The sequence below is a fragment of the Geotrypetes seraphini genome, chromosome 2 (assembly GCF_902459505.1).
Source record: "Geotrypetes seraphini chromosome 2, aGeoSer1.1, whole genome shotgun sequence".
NCBI classification, from domain to species: domain Eukaryota; kingdom Metazoa; phylum Chordata; class Amphibia; order Gymnophiona; family Dermophiidae; genus Geotrypetes; species Geotrypetes seraphini.
This window is the reverse complement of record NC_047085.1, coordinates 345,802,404-345,822,438: the sequence shown is the minus strand read 5'-3', so window position 1 is coordinate 345,822,438 and position 20,035 is coordinate 345,802,404. Positions and strand designations below refer to the sequence as shown.

Below are 20,035 nucleotides of genomic sequence, written 5' to 3'. Positions count from 1 at the left end.
CTTGTTACAAAGTCAGGCCCAATGAGGACAATTTCTGGTAGTTATTTATCCATGTAAATGGTTTGTTTGAACATGATTCACTTTCCCTGGAGGTAAAACATGTGATAATGGTTACTTTGAGTTTCTGTGTCTGACGGGATCTATTATTTTGCTTTGACTGCTGTCCTGAGCAGTCATCTATCCCCTCATTCACTTTCTATAACTTTGTGTCTACATTTATGTTTCAAGTGCATGTGACGTTGCAGAATGCTAGCATTTAAGGGCATAAGTAATATTGTATAATTTCAACATGTAATTCAGCGTCTAAACCTTAGACTCTAAGGGGAGACACGTGTGCAGGGCATGGGTGTGCCCAACATTTACACTTGTAACTTAGATTACTGTAAGTTATGCTCTGAAGTTCCATGTTTAAGCATGGCACTTTAGAGCCGTATGTACTGCTGCTATTGACTTGATATGGGTGTGTAGATTATGCTAGCGTTCTGTAACAGATTCTGGGCAAACAGATGCTGTTATAGAATTAACACAGCATGCTACATTTAGGCCCATTGGTGGTGCCCAGGTATAGAATTGCCTCTCTAGTTTACATAATGTTTGAACTGGCCTTGTCATCAAGCCCAGCAGCCCATCTTCTACAGTGGCATTTTGTTACATAAACACAGGAGTCTGTACGTTAGATGATCAGTCCATGCTTCCAAACTGTTCCAGTTCCTCCTAGACAGGACCAATGATTCTTGGCTTTCCAACCATATTTTTGTTCTAACCAGTCACTCAAGATGAGGTAGGCCAGCTTCCAAGGCTTCTTTTGCCAGATGGATTCGCATGGCAATTTCGTTGACGTATCTATATATTAGCTATGGCAAGCAGCCACCTATTTCTCTCAAAAGCTCATTCATCCAGAAGTGTGACGTCTTCATGGGTGAAATCCTGGGCAATTCCACCTGGTTTCATGGTCTACTCTCCGTACCTTTACAGGGTTCTACAATGGCTCTTACACAACCCCTACTGTACAATTGTTAATCAATAAGCAGAGAACACCATCTTTTCCCTTGCAGCGGGGCAGGTGATAGGGCTGTTCCCTATCTCCCCTTCTGTTTATCTTGTCCCTAGAACATTTAGCTATTAAAATTCGGTTCTCTCCAGAGATTTTGAATTTGTGGGTGGGACATAGGGAGTGTAAAATTAGTATGTTTGTAGATGATGTGTTACTGTTTATTAGGAAGGCTCGGGAATCGGTCCCCAGGGTGATTCAACTTATTGATACTTTTGGAGCCTTCTCTGTATAAATTTCAGTACATCTGAAGCTATGCCGGTCACTCTCTTCTGTGTGCTTCCCGATCACTTTTCTGTTTGCTTCCACGGGCACCGCTGGTTTTCCACTGGCGTTGGCTCAGGGGGAACTTAAATAACTCGGTATCTTTCTTCATGCGGATTGGGTGCATGTCTATCAGCGCAATATACTGGATAAATTGTTGCCCTTCCGTGACTTATGTGTTCAGTGGGGGGATTTGCCTCTCTCCCTGTTTGGTAGGGTGGCGTTAGTCAAAATGGTTTTGCTTCCCAAGATTCTCTATCCTTTACAAATATTGCCTTTGTGGATCAATTGTAAGGATGAACGGACTTACAGGTATTTCATAGGGTCTTTTATTTGGAAATCCCATAGAGCAAGAATAAGTTTCTGGAAACTCACTCAGAGCAGTGAGCAGGGAGGACTAAGCTTCCCAGATCTACACTTGTATAATGTGGCAGCACTGATGGGATGGGTCCATGAAATTTTTACAAATACTTAACCTTTTGTATCAGCCGGACTGTTTAATACCCCACATGCTGCTTTAGCATGCCTGTCAGCTAGGCCCTGGCACAGGCTGGGGGAGATTGTATAATATTTGGCTCACTCCATTACACCAGGCCTTGAATTGGTGGAGGATGCTCATTGGAAAGGGGAAGGGAAATTGGGCATTCCATTTGGTGCGCAACAGCCCTGAATTTTCACCTGAGGTAGGTGATGTGGGGCACCAGGGGGATCAATTTGGGGACAATTATTGTTTAGATCACATTCAATCTGTGCAGCAGGTCACCATTGTGTTTCCCTCATATGAGTTGAGACATCATCGAGCCTTACCTAACATGCGGTTCTTTCCATATTTCCAGCTGCAACATTACTATCTCAAGAAACTTAGGAAAAATCCTGAGGGTAACAGCTTCCTGAGGGCAGTCCATCTTTTTATGTCTGTACCTTCAATGTTAAATTCCATGTCCCTGTGATATAAGGTGGTCAGGGAAGAACGGGAAGATCATCAGATGGACACCTTGGCATCCAAGTGGACCCTGGACTCGGGCGAGGGGATTAGCCCTGCTCTTATGAGAGCTTCTTTTTGTAACATTGTCTTGGAGGGGGGGGGGGGCTAGAAATGTATAACTGCAGGAAATACAATTTAAGCGGTTACACCGCACTTATATCACCAGGACATAAGGTGTTTGGGCGGGTCATCTGTTTTTTCCCTTTTTACTACATTGTAACATTTAAAATCTTTTAATAACTTATTCATTCAAAGATGCTTTTACTCCTGAAATTTTTATCTGTTTTAGGGATACCCCTTAAATTGTGCATTGGCAATTTTAAACCTTACCTTTTGTTCTTCCCTTTTTATTTAACCCAACATTGTAATCTTTTAATTTTTTCCTTACCCCTTATGTATGTTTTTAATGAAAGTTATATTGTTATAAGCTAGATATTTGTTATATAATAGTTTCTCTGTTTTCTTTAATTAGACTATGTACATCGCCCAGCAATTTTAATAGGCGATTCATCAAATGCATAAATAAACTTGATAAACTTGAACTTGAAACTTGATACTGAGGAATATGTGAAGTGCAAGCGTATGAGGGGGAACATTATTGCATATGCTTCTTGAGTGTCCGTCCCTGGCAGAGTACTGGAATGGGATTCTTGGTTTTATTGGTCTTATACTGCAGTAGCCGATACAATGGTCCTACCTGGTGCTCGCGTTGGGCCATGGTAGTGGCCTTTCAGATCAGGGGCTTTCTTCTGACCAATGGCAGTTTATCAATTTGGCCCTCCTTGTGACAAAAAGGGGGGTCTTCTGGCTGTGGATGGATGAAAGCCCCCCTCCCCAAGAGCTGACAGTGTGGAAAACTTCCATGAAAGAAATAGCCCTCGGGGAGTTACAGGGAACTCCAGCGAGATACAGCAGTGACCACAAGGAGGCCTTACAGGTCTTTCTGGAGCTCGGTCATGGCTTCCATATAACTGCCTGGGGGATTTCTTCTATGTCGCTGGAGTGGGGTTGAATGGGGAGAGTATCTCTGGATTTTTTTTTTCTTTGAGATGTGGGGGATGTTAGGTTTATACAATATATGAAATATGATGCTTAGAACACCAGATAGGTATCTTTTCATTTCTTGTTCTCTTTTTTTTTTTGCTTGGGTGTTTTTTGCAGTGGGTTATGTTGGAGGGGAAACGTTGCACTGAATGGTTATTGATCTTTTGTTTTTGCCAGGAATCTATATATCTGTTATATTGCTATTGGTTGGATGCTTTAGGCCCCTCCATTTACTGCTTTTTGTATAGCCTTTTTCTATTTAATTTGTTCAATAAAAATATTTCAAGCAAAAAAAAATTGTTATTTCTGGGCAATAGACCTTAGAAGGTCTTCATGGGGCATCTCCAAGTTCTTCTGACAGCACTGGAGCCTCATGGCCTTCTGACATGGTGTCAGCATTCTTGGAACCCATCTTGCACTAACCCTGGATATGCCCAACTTTTCCTGAATTATTTTCCAAACTGTACCTGCTGAGATGCCCATTTCTTAGTTACTCGGGAAGCCTTAATTCATTTGTCTGACAAAATTAATTCCTCGACTTTCTTGTACATTTCTGTGAAAGTTGCTTCCACAGGCATGAGGGTCATCTTCAATGGACTCTCTACTCCATTTAAACTGCTTGCTCCAAAATTTTACTTTGAAGGATGATGAGGTAGACTCACCATAAACTGCCTTCTTTTGTGAGAAATTTTATCATTGAACAGTTCTCCAAATCTAGCAGTTTCTTACTTGATTTGTACGAGGACTCCTGACATCCTGTCTCTTAGAATGTTAAACTCGCACTGAGCCGCAACTGTGCATGAGTAACCTCGAGACACGTCACAACATGCACAAACTTGTTTTAGCATGCTTGCTACTTTCTTTCACACTCAGGTAGATAAATTATTGAACTCCCCTCATATAGTACAGAACTGGAGGTTTTTCCCCTGTCAGTTGAAAATGCATGTAATTATATATGACTAATAAAGCAATAGGTTTGTTGAGCACATGAGCTCCATATTCATTTTTGTTTGTCGCACACAACAGGTTTGTTTGTTGGTATGCCTATGCTATTAGATCTTGCTAACTATTGTTCTTTTTTTGAGTTACAGAGCAGAACAGAAATACTGTTGTTTCAGGGAAGTCCCTGTTCCCCGTCATCTTTTTGATTCTGTTATAGTGGTATCGATTGCTTTGGTACAAACTGAAGAGGCACTATACTCTACTGGTGAAGGAGGAGGAGCTGAAAGATGTGATTGACATCTTTCTACAATAGTTCGTGACCAGAGGATATTCACCTAGAGTACAGACTCCTATGTATATTAACAGAAAAAAGATTATTCTGTTAAGAACCTCATCTTCTATTGTAGCTGGTCTGCTTCTCTTGATTTCTGGAGATATAGCTTATGTCAAAGCTGTGTTTGCATTGTGTAGGAAGACCTCCGACTAGATGGCCGAAGCTGTGAAGATTACAGATGCATTGAAGTGGAAACGGATGTGGTGTCTAACACAAGCGGCTCTGCAAGAGTGAAGCTGGTGAGTGGGGGGAAATGCTGGGAGCGTCACACTGTGTTGTAATCATATGTACAGTAAGTCTGCTCCAGAGAACTTTTGATATGAGGCAGTTGGAGTGATTTGACAAAGATCAGGAAATGTCTGTAGGAGAAGCAGGTTTGAACTTTGCTTTTCCTGGTTCCCAGCCTATTACTCTAACCACTGGGCTACTGCATCTCATCCTGGAGGAGGCCATTAGTCACTGTAACTAGTCTGTCTTTTCTTGTTTTAATAGCATTCCCATTTGCTGTGACTTTTTAATAGCAAAGGCAGCTAAGGCACAACTGTTTTGTCTAACGTGACAGTGTGTTCTTATAAATTGGGAAAGACAGAGAGCTTTGTTTATTAGATTCTTGGAATACCATCTTTCTTTGGTACAACTAAAGTGGTTTATATATTACATACAGATTCTTTATTTTCTCTGTCCCTACTGGGCTCACAATTTAAATTTTGTACCTGGTGCAGTGAATGGTTTAAAGTGACTTGCCTGTGGTCACAAGTGACTGAATGTTTGAGAACACTTCCTGGCTGTTATGCAGATTTTTGACAGTACAGTTTGGACCTTGTTTTGACTTGAACATCCGTCATAATTATGCATCTGCAGACTGGTTACAGATGTACATACTACTAATCATTTCTATAGTGCTACTAGACATATGCAGCGCTATACATCAAAACATAGAAGAGAGAGAGTCCTTGCTCAAAAGAGTTTACAGTCTAGTCAACTGGACAAGAAGGTGCATCAATTCCCAGTGTTCTGGTGGGGGAATTACAGAGGGAATGATAAGACAGATAATGGTGCTTGGCGGGTGGGTTGGCGTTAGGAATTGAAAGCATCTTCAAAGAAGTGGATTTTTGAGTCTGGATTTGAATACTGCCAGAGACAGTTTGACGTACCGAGTCAGGCAGTTCCAGGCATACGGTGCAGCAAAGTAGAAGGGATAGATTCTGAAGTTGGTCCTATAAGAGAAGGGTACAGATAAGAGAAACTTATCCGATGAGCGGGGTGGGGGGGAGCATGGGGAAAGAGGAGAGATTCTGAGAGGTTGCAGAGCGAATACACTTGTAGGTCAATTAGAGGAGTTTGAACTGTTTGCAGAAATGGATAAGGAACCAATTAAGTGACTTGAGGAGAGGGGTAATATGGGCATAGCAACATTGGTGGAATATGAGTCTTGCAGCAGAGTGAACATATTGAAGGGGAGAGAGATGGTTTAGCGGAAGACCAGTGAGAAGCAGGTTGCAGTAGTCTAGGCGAGAGGTGATGAGGATATGGATGAAGGTCTTGGCACTGCGCTCCGAAAGGAATAGTCTGATTTTAGCAATATTGTAAAGAAAGACACAACAGGTTTTGGCAGTCTGTTGGATATGTGAAGAAAAGGAGAGAAATGAGTGAAAGATTACCCCAAGTTTGCGAGCTGATGAAACAGGGAGGATGAGGGTGTTGTTCATAGAAATGGAGAACGGGAAGAGGAGAGACAGGTTTAGGTGGAAAAATAAGGAGCTCAGTCTTGGCCATGTTTAATTTTAGATGGCTATATACACCAAAAAGTGGAAACAATGTGACCACAATTGCCATATTAATTAATATTAAATGCAGAGGATAAAAGACTTCAGTGGATGGGACAGACTAAGCAGCACTGTTACCCCATATAAAGGTTCAATCATAGGTAAAAAAAAACACTGGTGTAATCAATTCTTAATAATGAACTGCACAATGGAAAAAGGAAAACTTATCTCTTGTCCCATATATCCCTATGGAGCTTCTCCATTTTACCAACAGCTTCTTCAGGGGAACTGGACAGCTGTATACATTACAACTTTGTGCACTGACAAATCCTGGGAAAAAAAATAATAATGATGATGTTAAAGAACAATAGGTCCACTTATAACCAAAGCACACAGGATGATATAGATGTGAAAACATGGCTCAGTATCAGACCCGGGAGCATTCTTCCCCGAGCTGTAATCTCAAATGGCAGCGAACTGGTTTAAATAGCCAAATTAAATCGAAACATTCAAAATTGACCAGTTGCAAATTGAACGTCATAAAGACGTCGCCAAAATGCTGACCATTGAATGTTAAAGTTCAAGCGATATATCCATCTCAGTTCACATTTTTATGAGTCTCTTATTGTGGTCATCGCCGCGAATTTGAGCAGGAACATCTTAAATCAGTGAGAACATGATTATAATGAGAACAATGGGAAACTAGAGGAGCTCCTGTTTTAAGTTGCATGATATAAGATTTGTGCTCAATCATCTGTGTGTGCTGATCCTATCCATCCTTGACTACTGCAACATCATCAACCTGGGTATCCCATTAAAAAACAGTAAAAAAATTGAGATTAGTACAAAAAACACCGCTGTTTGCTTAATCTTCGGACTGAAAAAAAAGACCATATTAGCCCTACTATAAAAAACTGCACTGGCTACCAATAGAAGTGCGAATACTATTCGAATTTGCATGTATCTGTTTCAAACAAGTCTAGGGACTAGCACCTTCCTACCTGCAAACTCACTTCATTCTGCACAACCCCACACGAACAACCAGAAACAAAAATATCTTTGCATACCCAAAGATCACAGGCTGCAGATACAAATCCTTCCTGGATAGAACCTTCATGTTCCAAGCGAATAGACAGCAAGTCTGGCTGAAAAACTGCATAAATGAACCCAAACTGACTTACAATGCATTCCGAAAATCAATTAAAACCGCCCTATTCGACAAATTTATTGACTAAAACAGTTCACCCTCTCTCACTATGATATTCCCCTCTGTAAATGCTATTTCAATCTCTCAGGAAGCTCCAATTTTCATGTATTCTTTACCCATGGAACTCCAATTTAGTATGTAACTTTTCTATTTTAGGCTTCTTGTTATTCGCTGACTGTCCAGCCTTCTTTCAATGTGAACTGCCTAGAAGTCGCTTGACTATGGCAGTATAGAAAAATAAAGTTATTATTATTATTATTATTATTTCTAGAGGTTTTCCCCCACATAACACTTCTCACAAGGGCATATGATAACATATACCACATAATCAGTCTTACAATCGATGTGGTGTCTAAGTGCAAAATTTCTGCCATCTACAGGGTTCTTGAAATAATTTAATTCAATAGTGGATGCACAGGTGCTACAGTTGCCACACTTAAAAGGTCCAAACGCTGGGGCAACTGTATGAACATCAGCTATGGGTAACTGTGAAAGGACTCAAGTTATTTCTTTTTTTCTTTTTCATTTTCATATCTCATAACAAGTATACAATAATCATTCAATATTCATACAATTCACTTGTATACTTCATATAATATTAAATCTTATATTATCCCCCCTCCCCCCTTCCCTTCCACACATATCAACATTTTATTTGAATCTCACACATTATACCCTCCCAATCCCATATCATATTATTCTTCTATTAAAAAAAAGTGTCTAATCATTCGAATATTCAATCAATGGCCCCCAAATTTTTTTAAACTTGTTATAATTTCCTTTTTGCATAGCAAGAATTTGTTCCATTTTATAAATATAACATATAGAATTCCACCAAAAAGTATAGTTAAGTCTTGTATAATCTTTCCAATTTCTAGTTATATTCTGAATGGCAACTCCTGTCATAATCATTAGTAATTTATTATTATTTGCTGAAATTTGACTCTTTGCTCTCATCATTGTTCCAAACAAAATTGTATCATATGACATAGCAACTGGATTTTCTAGAAAATAATTAATTTGAGACCAAATTGACTTCCAGAAGGCGTTAATACAAGGACAATAAAAAATTAGATGATCCAAAGTCCCTGCTTCTAGATTACAGTGCCAACATTTATTAGATCTAGAGCTATCAAACTTTTGTAAACGTACTGGGGTCAAAAGAGCTCTATGCAACAAAAAGAACCAAGTCTGTCTCATAGATGCCGACACTGTACATCTAATTCTCCAAGACCAAATTCATGGCCATTGAGAAGCAGAAATTTGATGCTTAATCTCAATGCTCCAAATGTCTCTTAGACCCGTTTTTTGTTTTTTATTTGTAAAACCATATATCAATTTATACCACTTAGCGGCTTGGTGACCCAAGAAATCCGCCTGGAAACATAGGATTTCCAAACTATATTGAGTATCAAGATCTTTCCATTCAGGGAACCCCTCCTGAATAGCCTGCTTCAGCTGCAACCATTTAAAACTTTGTGACTTAGTAAAACCATATTTATGTTGCAGCTGTGAAAAACTAAGCAGCTTACCATTTGAAATAACATCATTTAAAGTTCTTATTCCTGCAATGATCCATTGTTTCCAGAGAATTTTATGACCGCCTATTTTAATCTTGGAGTTTAGCCAAATGGATTGATTTAATGATTTAAAAATTGGAATAGGTGATAATTTAGTAACATATCTCAAAGTCTTCCAAGTATCAATCAAAATTCTATTCCCTTTGTATCTATTAGGCATTGGTATACTCAAAAGATGAACCAAATGTATAGGAAACATGAGTCGCCATTCTAAATACAACCAGTCTGGGACATTCTCCATGAGCTCTGGAAGGACCCAATACATACCCTGTCTTAAAATATAGACTTGATGGTACCTATAAAAATTTGGAAAATTTACCCCCCCCTTCCACAATTGTTTTTTGTAACTTTACTAAAGGAATTCTAGGTCTTTTCCCCAACCAAACAAATTTTGTAAGAATACCATTCAACTTTTTATAAAATGACCCCTGAAAAAAAAACTGGTATCATACTCATTTGATAACAAACCACAGGCAATATCATCATTTTAATTGTTTGAACTCTCCCCCACCAAGATAAATATAAAGGATTCCATTGCTCACACATTTCCGTTACTTTCTTTAATAAAAGTTTTTCATTTTCCTTTACTGTATCCTCAATATTACTTTTGATATTGATTCCTAAATATTTTAATCCATCTTCTTTCCAAACAAATGTAAATGAATCAAATAATCCTTTGGTACAATGTACATTAAGTGGTAGTACTTCCGATTTGCTCCAATTAATCTTGTACCCAGAAAACTTTCCAAATTTTTCAATCAATTCAAGCAAACATGGAATAGTAGTCTCTGGTTTCCTCAAATAAAGCAGAATATCATCCGCATAAGCGGAGAGCTTATATTCCCAACTTGAAAACGGAATTCCTTGTATCTCCTTTGCCTGATTAATAGCTATCAACAAGGGTTTCAGAACAACATCAAAAAGCAAAGGAGACAAAGGACAACCTTGTCTAACCCCCCTTTGTAAACTAAATCTATCCGATAAATTATTATTATTTTTTTTTTTTTTTTTTAATTTTTTTTTTTAATTCTTTATTTATTTTGAATATATTATCAAGAATAAACTTCTTGTACAGAGTATGATTAAGTCAACATAACATAAAACAAATGAAGTAACATTTATATAACAAAATTACTATTTACTCAATCAAAATTAAAGTCCCAAAAATTTGAGATCCAAGATGTTCCTGAGTGAGAAACTATTTAAAGGAAAAAGAGAAATTCAAATTACAAATTAGGCGGTCAGATGAGAATGGACCAAGAGTAAATTTATGCATTGAGATTTTCTTAATCCCCTTCAAGGCCCCTCCTGGAGAGAAATCCTGTCAGCTGCGAAGGTTCAAAGAAAATATAATTGCAAGATTGATAAATTATTATTAATATATAGCCTAGCACCAGGGGAGCTATACAATGTCTGAATCATTTGAATAAAACCAGTCCCTATACCAAACCATTCTAATGCTTGATACATAAAAGACCATTCAACTCTGTCAAAGGCTTTTTCTGCATCCAAAGAAATTAAGAATGCCGGATCCTGAATATTTTTTGTTAAATTTAAAGTATGAAAAGCCAGTCTGGTATTATTGGAAGAATGTCTTCTTGCAACGAATCCTGTTTGGCGAGTATCAATAATAAAAGGGAGAGCTTTGGCCAATCTTAATGCCAAAACTTTGGCTAAAAGTTTACCATCTACATTAATTAATGAAATAGGCCTGTAGTTTGATACCAAAGTATGATCTTTGTTTGGTTTTGGTAAGACAATAATTAATGAATCTGCCATAGTACCTGATATACAACTTTTATTCAGTTGGTATTGATATAATTTTAACAAATAGGGTAACAAAGTATTTTGAAATAATTTATAGAACTCTACCGTATATCCATCACCACCTGGAGCGGATCCAACTCTAAGAGACTTCAATGCTGTTTCTAACTCTTTTAAAGATATAGGTTCTTCTAAACTTCCTTTTATATGTTCAGGAATTTGAGGCCCCTTAAGTGAACTTAAAAATTCCAATCCATCCTTTTCTCTATCTCTGTAAGATTCAGAAGAATACAAGTCTTTATAAAAACTAAAAAATTGTTTTAGAATCTGATCAATTTTATTATGTGATTTTCCATTTTTATCTTTTATTACAACAATTTTTGTTCTTCTTTTCCTTGCTTTAAGATAATTTGCTAGCATCCTACCCGCCTTATTTGAATTTCCATAGTATTGAGTTTGTTGAGAAAATAAATCATTCCTTACAAATTTAGAGGATAACTCATTATATTTAACTTTTGCTTTTAATAATAATTGCAAAGTATTCCACTCCCATCTATTAATTAAATTACTTTCCAATACTTTAATTTCCTTTTCCAAATCAACAAATTGTTTCGTAAACTTTTTCCTAACGTATGCTGAATATGAAATAATATTACCTCTCAAGGTTGCTTTAAACGCATCCCATAATACTTCCATATTTATATCATTAGTATCATTAATTTGGAAAATTCAATCATTTTTATTTTAAAATCTTCAGTAAAATTTGAATCTACTACAAAAGAATTATCAAATCTCCAAACCGGCTTAGAATAATCCTTTTCACCATCCTTTAACTCAATCCATACAGCACCATGATCAGATAAGAGAATAGGATCTATAATAGCTCTTATTACATTTTTCGCTAAATTATTTGAAACAAAAATATAATCAATTCTTGAAAAAGAATTATGGACCTGTGAACAAAAAGAGAATTCCCGATCATTAAAATGAAGAATACGCCATATATCTATTAAATCACAAGATTTTACCAAATTATCTAGCCCTAATGATTTCATAACTCTACTTGGATTTTTATCCATAATTGAATCCATTACAGCATTGAAATCTCCAGCCACCATTAAATTAGAAGCAGCCAGTGGCATTAAAATTTGTAGTAGGTTCTTAAAAAAACTCCATCTGATTCGTATTAGGAGCGTAAATGTTAAATAAGTCCAGGGTATTATTTTCCATGCTCATTTCAATATGCACCCACCTTCCTAATGGATCCATTTCTACCATCTTAAAATCAGCTGTACATTTTTTATTAATTAAAATGGCCACTCCAGCCTTTTTCCCATTTGCTGGAGCAAAAAATACTTTTGAAATCCATCCCCCTTCCAGCTTTCTAGATTCTATTGTGGACAGATGGGTCTCTTGGATGAAATATACATCCGCCTGTTGCTTTTTAAGGAAATTTAACATTTTTTTCCTTTTAATTTGGTGATTCAGGCCATTGACATTTAAAGAGTAGAATTTAGTCTCCATCTTTCAACTCAATAAAATTCCAGCATTGACACTCCAGTTTATATAAATGAAATTGATTAGACACCATCCTTCCCATAACATCCATAAAATATAAGAATATGATATAATATCCCCTACTACACAGATATTCTTTCCCTTTACTCTTAAATATCCCCCCTCCCCATATCCCTCCCACCCTTCCCTTCATTATGGATAAACTTGAACCACGCATAGGATATGCAACCACTTCCACCCCCCAGGCATTTATACATTATCTCCCACATATAAATGTACTTTTTCCCATCTTATATCTTACTACCATGACATATTTTAAATATTAACATAACCATTTATTTCATTATTTTTCCATACTTTTATATAACCCAATTTCCAAAATGGTCAAATACCACCTTTACCTTTTTATCAATTCTCTTTTAAATCTTTTAAGTTCCCCCATATTCAATATTAATAAATTAACATTTCAAAACTTTACATATTTTATAAATCCTCCTTAAGTTCATCTCATATTCCTCCCTCCTCCCACTTTCACAGCATAATATCTATATTTCTTTTAATTTATTTATGAATATGCTTCTTTAAATATATTTATATTAGAATTCTAAACCATTTCATTCAATTTCATATTCACTACATACATACATAAAAGAAGAAATGTAACATTTTCATAAATCCTTAGCATTCCATCCATTCTATTCCAGTCTTACTTTTATATTCCACTCCTATTAATATATTTCTGTCTTCTAAACCTTTTCTTCCTTACATAGTCATTGGTTCAGAGTTATTCAGAAAGTCTTTCAACTTCCCTGGATCCTCAAAATATAGTGATTTACTCCCATAGGATATCCTCATCTTTGCAGGGAAATATAAACCGTATCTATATCCTTTGTCTTTAAGCTGTGGTCTTAACTGCAGAAACTGCTGCCTCAATGCTGCTGTATTTTTTGCAAAGTCAGGCAAAAATAATAATTTTGATTCTTTATATGTCAAATTTTTGTCTGCTTTTGCCAACTTTAGTATTTCAAAGGCTTGCTGAAACCTTAACAGTTTAAAGATAAGCGGTCTGGGCTTTGACTGACTTTCTGACCGTTGGAATGGAATTCTGTGTGCCCTTTCAATTTCAAGAGGTTGTTTTGAGTTCAGCTGAAAAAGTTTTGGTATTAAAGTCTCCAGAAACTTTATGGGATTATCTCCCTCCAATTTTTCCGCCAGCCCAATTATTTTTATGTTCTTCCGACGTCCACGATTCTCATAATTTTCCAGTTGTTGTTGCATCTCTGAAATGATTTTTCTTTCAGATTTAAACTGAACCTCTGTTAGTTCCAACTGTTCCATTTTTTTTTCCAGTGTTGTCACTCTCTGGTTTGCCAATTCCAACTGCTTATTTATGTTGACAACCTCTTCCTTTACTTCCTGTATGTAATCTGTGTTCTTTTGTAGCATCTGCTGTATTTTTTCCAGCGCTGTCATCACTTTTTTTTTATCAATTTCTTCCTCATCCGGGAGTGCAGTCTTTGCCGGCGTCACATGATCATGCTTGACACGCTTAGCAGTGCCCACAAAAGCCGTCTCAAGTTTCATCTGCCTTGAAGTTGCCATCCTCTGACTTTATAGTAAGTTCTTTTGATACAAGAAACTTTATTTTACATCAAATTCTTCAGAATTAGTGCCTGGGGGAGCAGAGCAATGTGATCACACCTCCATCTTGTGCGTGTTCCAAGCCACGCCCCAACTCAAGTTATTTCAAAATGCAATGCATACATTATTGTCTAAAAGGATGAGTTTTCATGATATCCCAATGTTGCCACTTCATCTCCCGTCAAAAATTGTAACATACATGTTAATGTGGAATCATTATCAGGGACATTGTTGTTTATGCATTAATAACAGATTTCTATCATTGTATTTGGTGCATTTATATGCTTTGGTTAGGACAGGGCGGGGATAGATCCGTCTTACCAAATTCTTCAAGAATGGTTTCACTTGTGCTTTGAACATAGGGGTCCTTTTTCAAAGGTGCACTAGCCGTTTTAGCGCACGCACTGAATTAGCGCGCGCTAGCCAGAAAATACCGCCTGCTCAAGATGAGCGGTAGCGGCTAGCGCGCGGGGGATTTTAGCGTGTGCCTTCGTAAAAGGACCCCATAGAGCAGGGTTGTCAAAGCCCTCCTCGAGGGCCGCAATCCAGTTGGGTTTTCAGGATTTCCCCAATGAATATACATGAGATCTATTTGCATGCACTGCTTTCATTCTGTGCTAATAGATCTCATACATATTCATTGGGGAAATCCTGAAAACCCGACTGGATTGCGACCCTCGAGGAGGGACTTTGACACCCCTGCCATAGAGTTTGATGGACTCACTTGTGCTTTGAACATAGTCTGATGAACATATCCTTTTATACCTCAGACACTGAGAATTTGGGAGACTTTTTTTTTTTTTTACTTAATTGGATGACAACTTCCATATTCTAGCATCATGATTCTATCAGTTGGTTTCCTAAACACTTTAGTCTGAAATGTATGTGTAAGTAATGATATAGCTACATCCAAAAAGCTGATGGGTTCCTTACTCTCAAACAAAAACATCACAAAGAGGAATATTACCTATCCCCCACTTTCCAAGTTCTCACGTGTTGTTTTGAGCTCCACTGCATCTATTCTAGCCTCTCACCCAGTTTTTTTCTCTCTGGCAGCTCATCATTTGTTCTTGGGTCTTGCTTATATCGTGTCTCTTCCCACTCTGCTGCCATTACTGCTTTACTTCATTGTGGCTCTTTTTGCTATTTCACTTTACAGCCAGAAGCTACTGCTGTTGCTACGCCAACAGCCACTTCTGGTGGTGGAAGTTGTGTATTAGGTGCTGGGGCAGCCAGGTGCCCGAGCCATAATGTATCACCATAATGTAGTTATAATGTACCACCATAAAGCTCATGCTTAATAAATGGGAATATTTTAACGTATCGGATAAAAATGAGCAATAGGTTAGGAGGATGCAAGTCTAATATTAATTAATATATCTATATCTATATATTTATTTTATATCTATATCTATATATTATTTTCTTTCTTTCTTTCTATTTTTAAATAAAAGATAATATTTAGAAGAACTGGCATCTTCAAGAAATACTGAACTGGCTGTGTTGTTCATAGTGCAGAATTGGATAACCGGAAACACGAGATTAATTCCTCCTAGCCAGCACTCAATGCAATCTTGCACAAGTAGAATTAATTTCTTTGCTTATGTCTTTGCTTATGATTACAGGCTCTTTGGTGCAGGAACATTGTTACCATGTACATTTTCTGATGCTATGCCTTGGTCCTTCAAAAAATATCAAACAGCATTGTACTACAGGTAGTCGTCGACTTACGACCGCAAGTGGTTCCGACTGCTAGGTTGTAAGTGGATCAGGACGTAAGTCGGCATATGTTAAATTAAGGCAAGAATATTAGACTGGGTAATGATATTTTAATCATCTTAAAGCAATCCGTTATCAACATTTTCTTTCTTCAGAGAGCGGAAGTCGCATCGAAAGGTTGAACAGTTGTAACTTGGATAGGTCGTAAGTCGATGACTACCTGTATTTATCTTTTCTTAGATCATGCTCGGTGCCCTTTTGAGTGCAAGTACCATGTCTTTACTATTGGGTTTTCTGCTTCCTATGCAGGGCCACACAGACATTCTGGTGGGAATCAAAGCTGAGATGGGCACGCCAAAGTTGGAAAGACCACATGAAGGCTGCGTGGAGTTCTTTGTGGACTGGTTAGTATAGTGACAAGAGAGAGTTGAAAAGTGTACTCTTTCATTCGTTCACATCTATGTTGGGGAACCACCTGAGAAGACATATAGTAAAGTGTGTGTCAAGAAATAGGAGCTAGATGGATAGGTAGGGGTTTTATAGAGCGTGTGTGGTGACTGCTAATATGTGAGAGGTGTTATGCTATGATGTGTCTGTACAGAGTACATTTGTGTATCTGGGGGGATCTCTTGGGAGTTGTGTGTGTGTTTGTGTCAGGCAGCGTATGTTTTTTGACTGTAGGTATATAGGTGTGCTCTCCACTGCACTGTTTATCAACATCTCTACCTTTGGTTGCTCCTCTCCCTTGTTAATTTATTCTGCAGCTGTGATGGCTTCTTTCCTTTTCAGTTTGCGGAGGTTGAGTCCCCGTCGGCAAGCTGTGCACTTTTGTGCCTCTTCTTTTGTCAGCATGGGACAAGTCTTCCACCGACACACTCAAGACTACTGCCACAAGCTTTACTTTTGTGCCGTGAGGGTTAGGACCCCTGTGGTACCAGCCTTGTCGAGTTCTGCCTACCTGTGGGTTAGAAGGGCCTGACTTCCCCACCACTCTTCTATGGCCGCCTTCCTGTCTATATCCACCTAATGTTATTCATTTGGGTAGTATTCTAAGTTGACCATTACAGTTTACTTGATTGCAGCTCCACACTTCTGAAAAACAGTTTGTCCTTCTACACCTAAGCCAGACCATTAAAATCGCCACTGAGCCATCTCCATTGTAATACCATTAATGAAAGAAATCCAAAAGATCAGATACCTACAAACGAACCTTCTTATAAGTAGTAACTGCCTTCTGGATCTTCCTCCCAGAGGAACTCTGTAATGACTGATAACAGCAAAATAACCTCCCCCTTTCCCTCCCTGGCATTACCTGAGCGCTTAAGTTATGCTGTTAAAATTTGCTGTTTGTTTTCCTCTGAGCTGTTTGTTTAGTCAAGTAGAGAACTTTCATTGTCTGCCCGTGCAAGTCTTAGACCTTGGCTGTGCTGCTACTCCTCCTCCTTATGCATATTTCTAAATTTTAGCTCTCGGAACTGCCAAGTGATCCAATTTCAGAAAGGAGACTTTTTTGGCAATCCTGGTTTTCAACTCGTATACCAAAGCAGTGTGATATTTGTAGTCCCTGCTGCTGGTCCAATTAAGTGTCAGGATGGGGTTGTCAGAATTCCATTCCCTCCTTGAAACTAGTGAACTTGGAATATTATTGTGCCTAGTGTTTTTTTAGGTTATTGTAAGTTGCCTTGAGCTACTACTGTAAAGGCTTAAATATAATGTGTAAATTGTTGCTCCCGGTTTTCTGTGAATGTTGAATTCACTTTTTTTATATGCCATGTCTTCAGAAGTGCTACAGAATGATTTATAAAAAAATGCCAAAGGCAGACTGGTCTTCATTATCCCCAAATGATTCCATAACGCCAATTGAACAAAAGCATTATTAACACGTGCAGGAAATAGCCACACATAGCTGCATCACTGCCTCCCTATATGAACATAAGAATAGCCTTACTGGATCAGATCAATGGTCCAACTAGTTCAATATCCCATCTTCACAGAGGCCAATCCAAGTCACAAGTACCCAGCAAAAACCCAAATAGTAGCAGCATTCCATGCTATCGATCCAGGGCCAGCAATGGCTTCCCTCAGGTCTGTCTCAACAGCAGACTATGGATTTTTCCTCTAGGAACGTGTCCAAACCCTTTTTAGCACTAGCAACATTAACCACTCTTACCACATCCTCTGAAAACGCTTAACTATTCTCTGAGTGAAAAAATATGTCCTCCTTTTGGTTGGCGGATAGAAAGCAAAGGGTAGGAGTGAAGGGCCACTACTTGGACTGGAGGAGGGTCACGAGTGGTGTTCCGCAGGGGTCGGTACTCGGACTGCTGCTGTTCAATGTATTTATAAATGATCTAGAAACTAGGGACAAAGTGCAAAGTAATAAAATTCGCAAACGACACCAAACTATTTAGTGGAGTTAGGACTAAAGAGGACAGCGAAGATTTACAAAGGGACCTGAACAGGCTAGGAGAGTGGGCGAAGAGATGGCAGATAAAGTTCAATGTGGAGAAATGTAAAATCTTGCATGTAGAAAACAGAAACCCGAAGTACAATACGATGGGAGGGCTGTTAATGGGTGAGAGTACCCAAGAAAAGAACTTGGGGGTAATAGTGGACAAGACAATGAAGCCATCGGCACAGTGCGCAGCGGCCGCTAAGAAGGCGAATAGAATGCTAGGTATTATCAAGAAAGGTATTACAACTAGAATGAAAGAAGTTATCCTGCCGTTGTATCGGGCGATGGTGCGTCCGCATCTGGAGTACTGCGTCCAGTATTGGTCGCTGTACCTTAAGAAGGATTTGGCGATACTCGAGAGGGTTCAGAAAAGAGCAACACGATTGATAAAAGGAAAACATTTCATATGCTGACAGATTGGTGAAACTGGGGCTCTTTTCCCTGGAGAAGCAGAGACTTAGAGGGGACATGATAGAGACTTACAAGATCACAAAGGGCATAGAGAAAGTGGAGAGGGACAGATTCTTCAAGCTTTCAAAAACTACAAGAATGAGAGGCCATTCGGAAAAATTAAGAGGAGACAGATTTAGAACCAGTGCTAGGAAGTTCTTCTTCACCCAGAGGATGGTGGACAACTGGAATGCGCTTCCAGAAGGTGTGATAGGACAGAGTACGGTATTGGGGTTCAAGAAGGGATTAGATAATTTCCTGAAGGAAAAGGGGATAGAAGGGTATAGATAGAGGATTACTATACAGGTCCTGGACCTGATGGGCCACCGCGTGAGCGGACTGCTGAGCATAATGGACCTCTGGTCTGACCCAGCAGAGGCACTGCTTATGTTCTTATGTACTCTGTAACTTCATCGAATGTCCTCTAGTCTTTGTAAATCTTGATGCAATAAAAAATCAATCCAATTGTACCCGTTCTTCACCACTCAGGATTTTGTAGACTTCAATCATATCTCCCCCACAGTCATTTCTTTTCCAAGCTAAAGAGCCCTAACCTCTTTAGTCTTTCCTCATAAATAATTATACCTTATTACCGTTTACAAAATGTTAAGATATCAGATAACTCCTTAGGGAATTTATTTTATAAAATCAAATCCACATATGAAAAAGCATGCCTCCATGTTTAGCTTAATATTATATTATCTGGCAATTACAACATGTTCTTTTAGGATGACTGTGGGGCCCTGTTTATACTGTTGAGAAAAACAAGATATTAAGGCTCCAAAGGCCAACCTATGAAGAATTTTAAAATCCAGCACTAAAATTTTAGAATCCTGTTCTTCTCCATAGGTAACCAATACTGGAGTAATATATTCCCATAAATTTGTGCCTGGAATCACTCTTGCAGCCATATTTTGAATTAGCTGCAGTTTACACAATTGATACATAAGCAGCCCTGCACAGGAATTACAATAATCAAGGTAGTTATTTTGATCAAACGGTAGAGACATTGTACAAATGGTTCCTGTACTTCTCGACTACACAGCAACTTGTATCTCCATCTAAAACATCTAAACATGAAAACTCCAGAAACTGAAACCTTTTCTAAAACCAGATATGCTAACTGCAGTTACCACATCCTCTGGCAAAGAGTTCCAAAACTTAATATTTTTTTTCGCTCAAAAAACAGTTTTCTCGTATTGGTTTTAAAATTATGAGGGGGGAGCTGAAAACTTTTCAGCCCAACCAAGAAGGGAATGACATGGAGCCATGAAACTTACAAGTTATTCCACATATTCACACTTAAGTTCAACAC

At 38.3% G+C, this 20,035-nt stretch overlaps 1 protein-coding gene across 1 annotated transcript in view; it reads left to right on the top strand.

The window, feature by feature from the left end:
- The window catches only part of EXOSC7 (exosome component 7), a 44,136-nt gene that overhangs the window by 3,331 nt on the left and 20,770 nt on the right, over positions 1 to 20,035 (top strand). The window contains exons 2-3 of the mRNA XM_033930331.1: positions 4,758 to 4,859; positions 16,125 to 16,219. Of these exons, the coding sequence (XP_033786222.1) occupies positions 4,758 to 4,859; positions 16,125 to 16,219 (197 nt within the window). The remainder of the gene's footprint in view (positions 1 to 4,757; positions 4,860 to 16,124; positions 16,220 to 20,035) is intronic.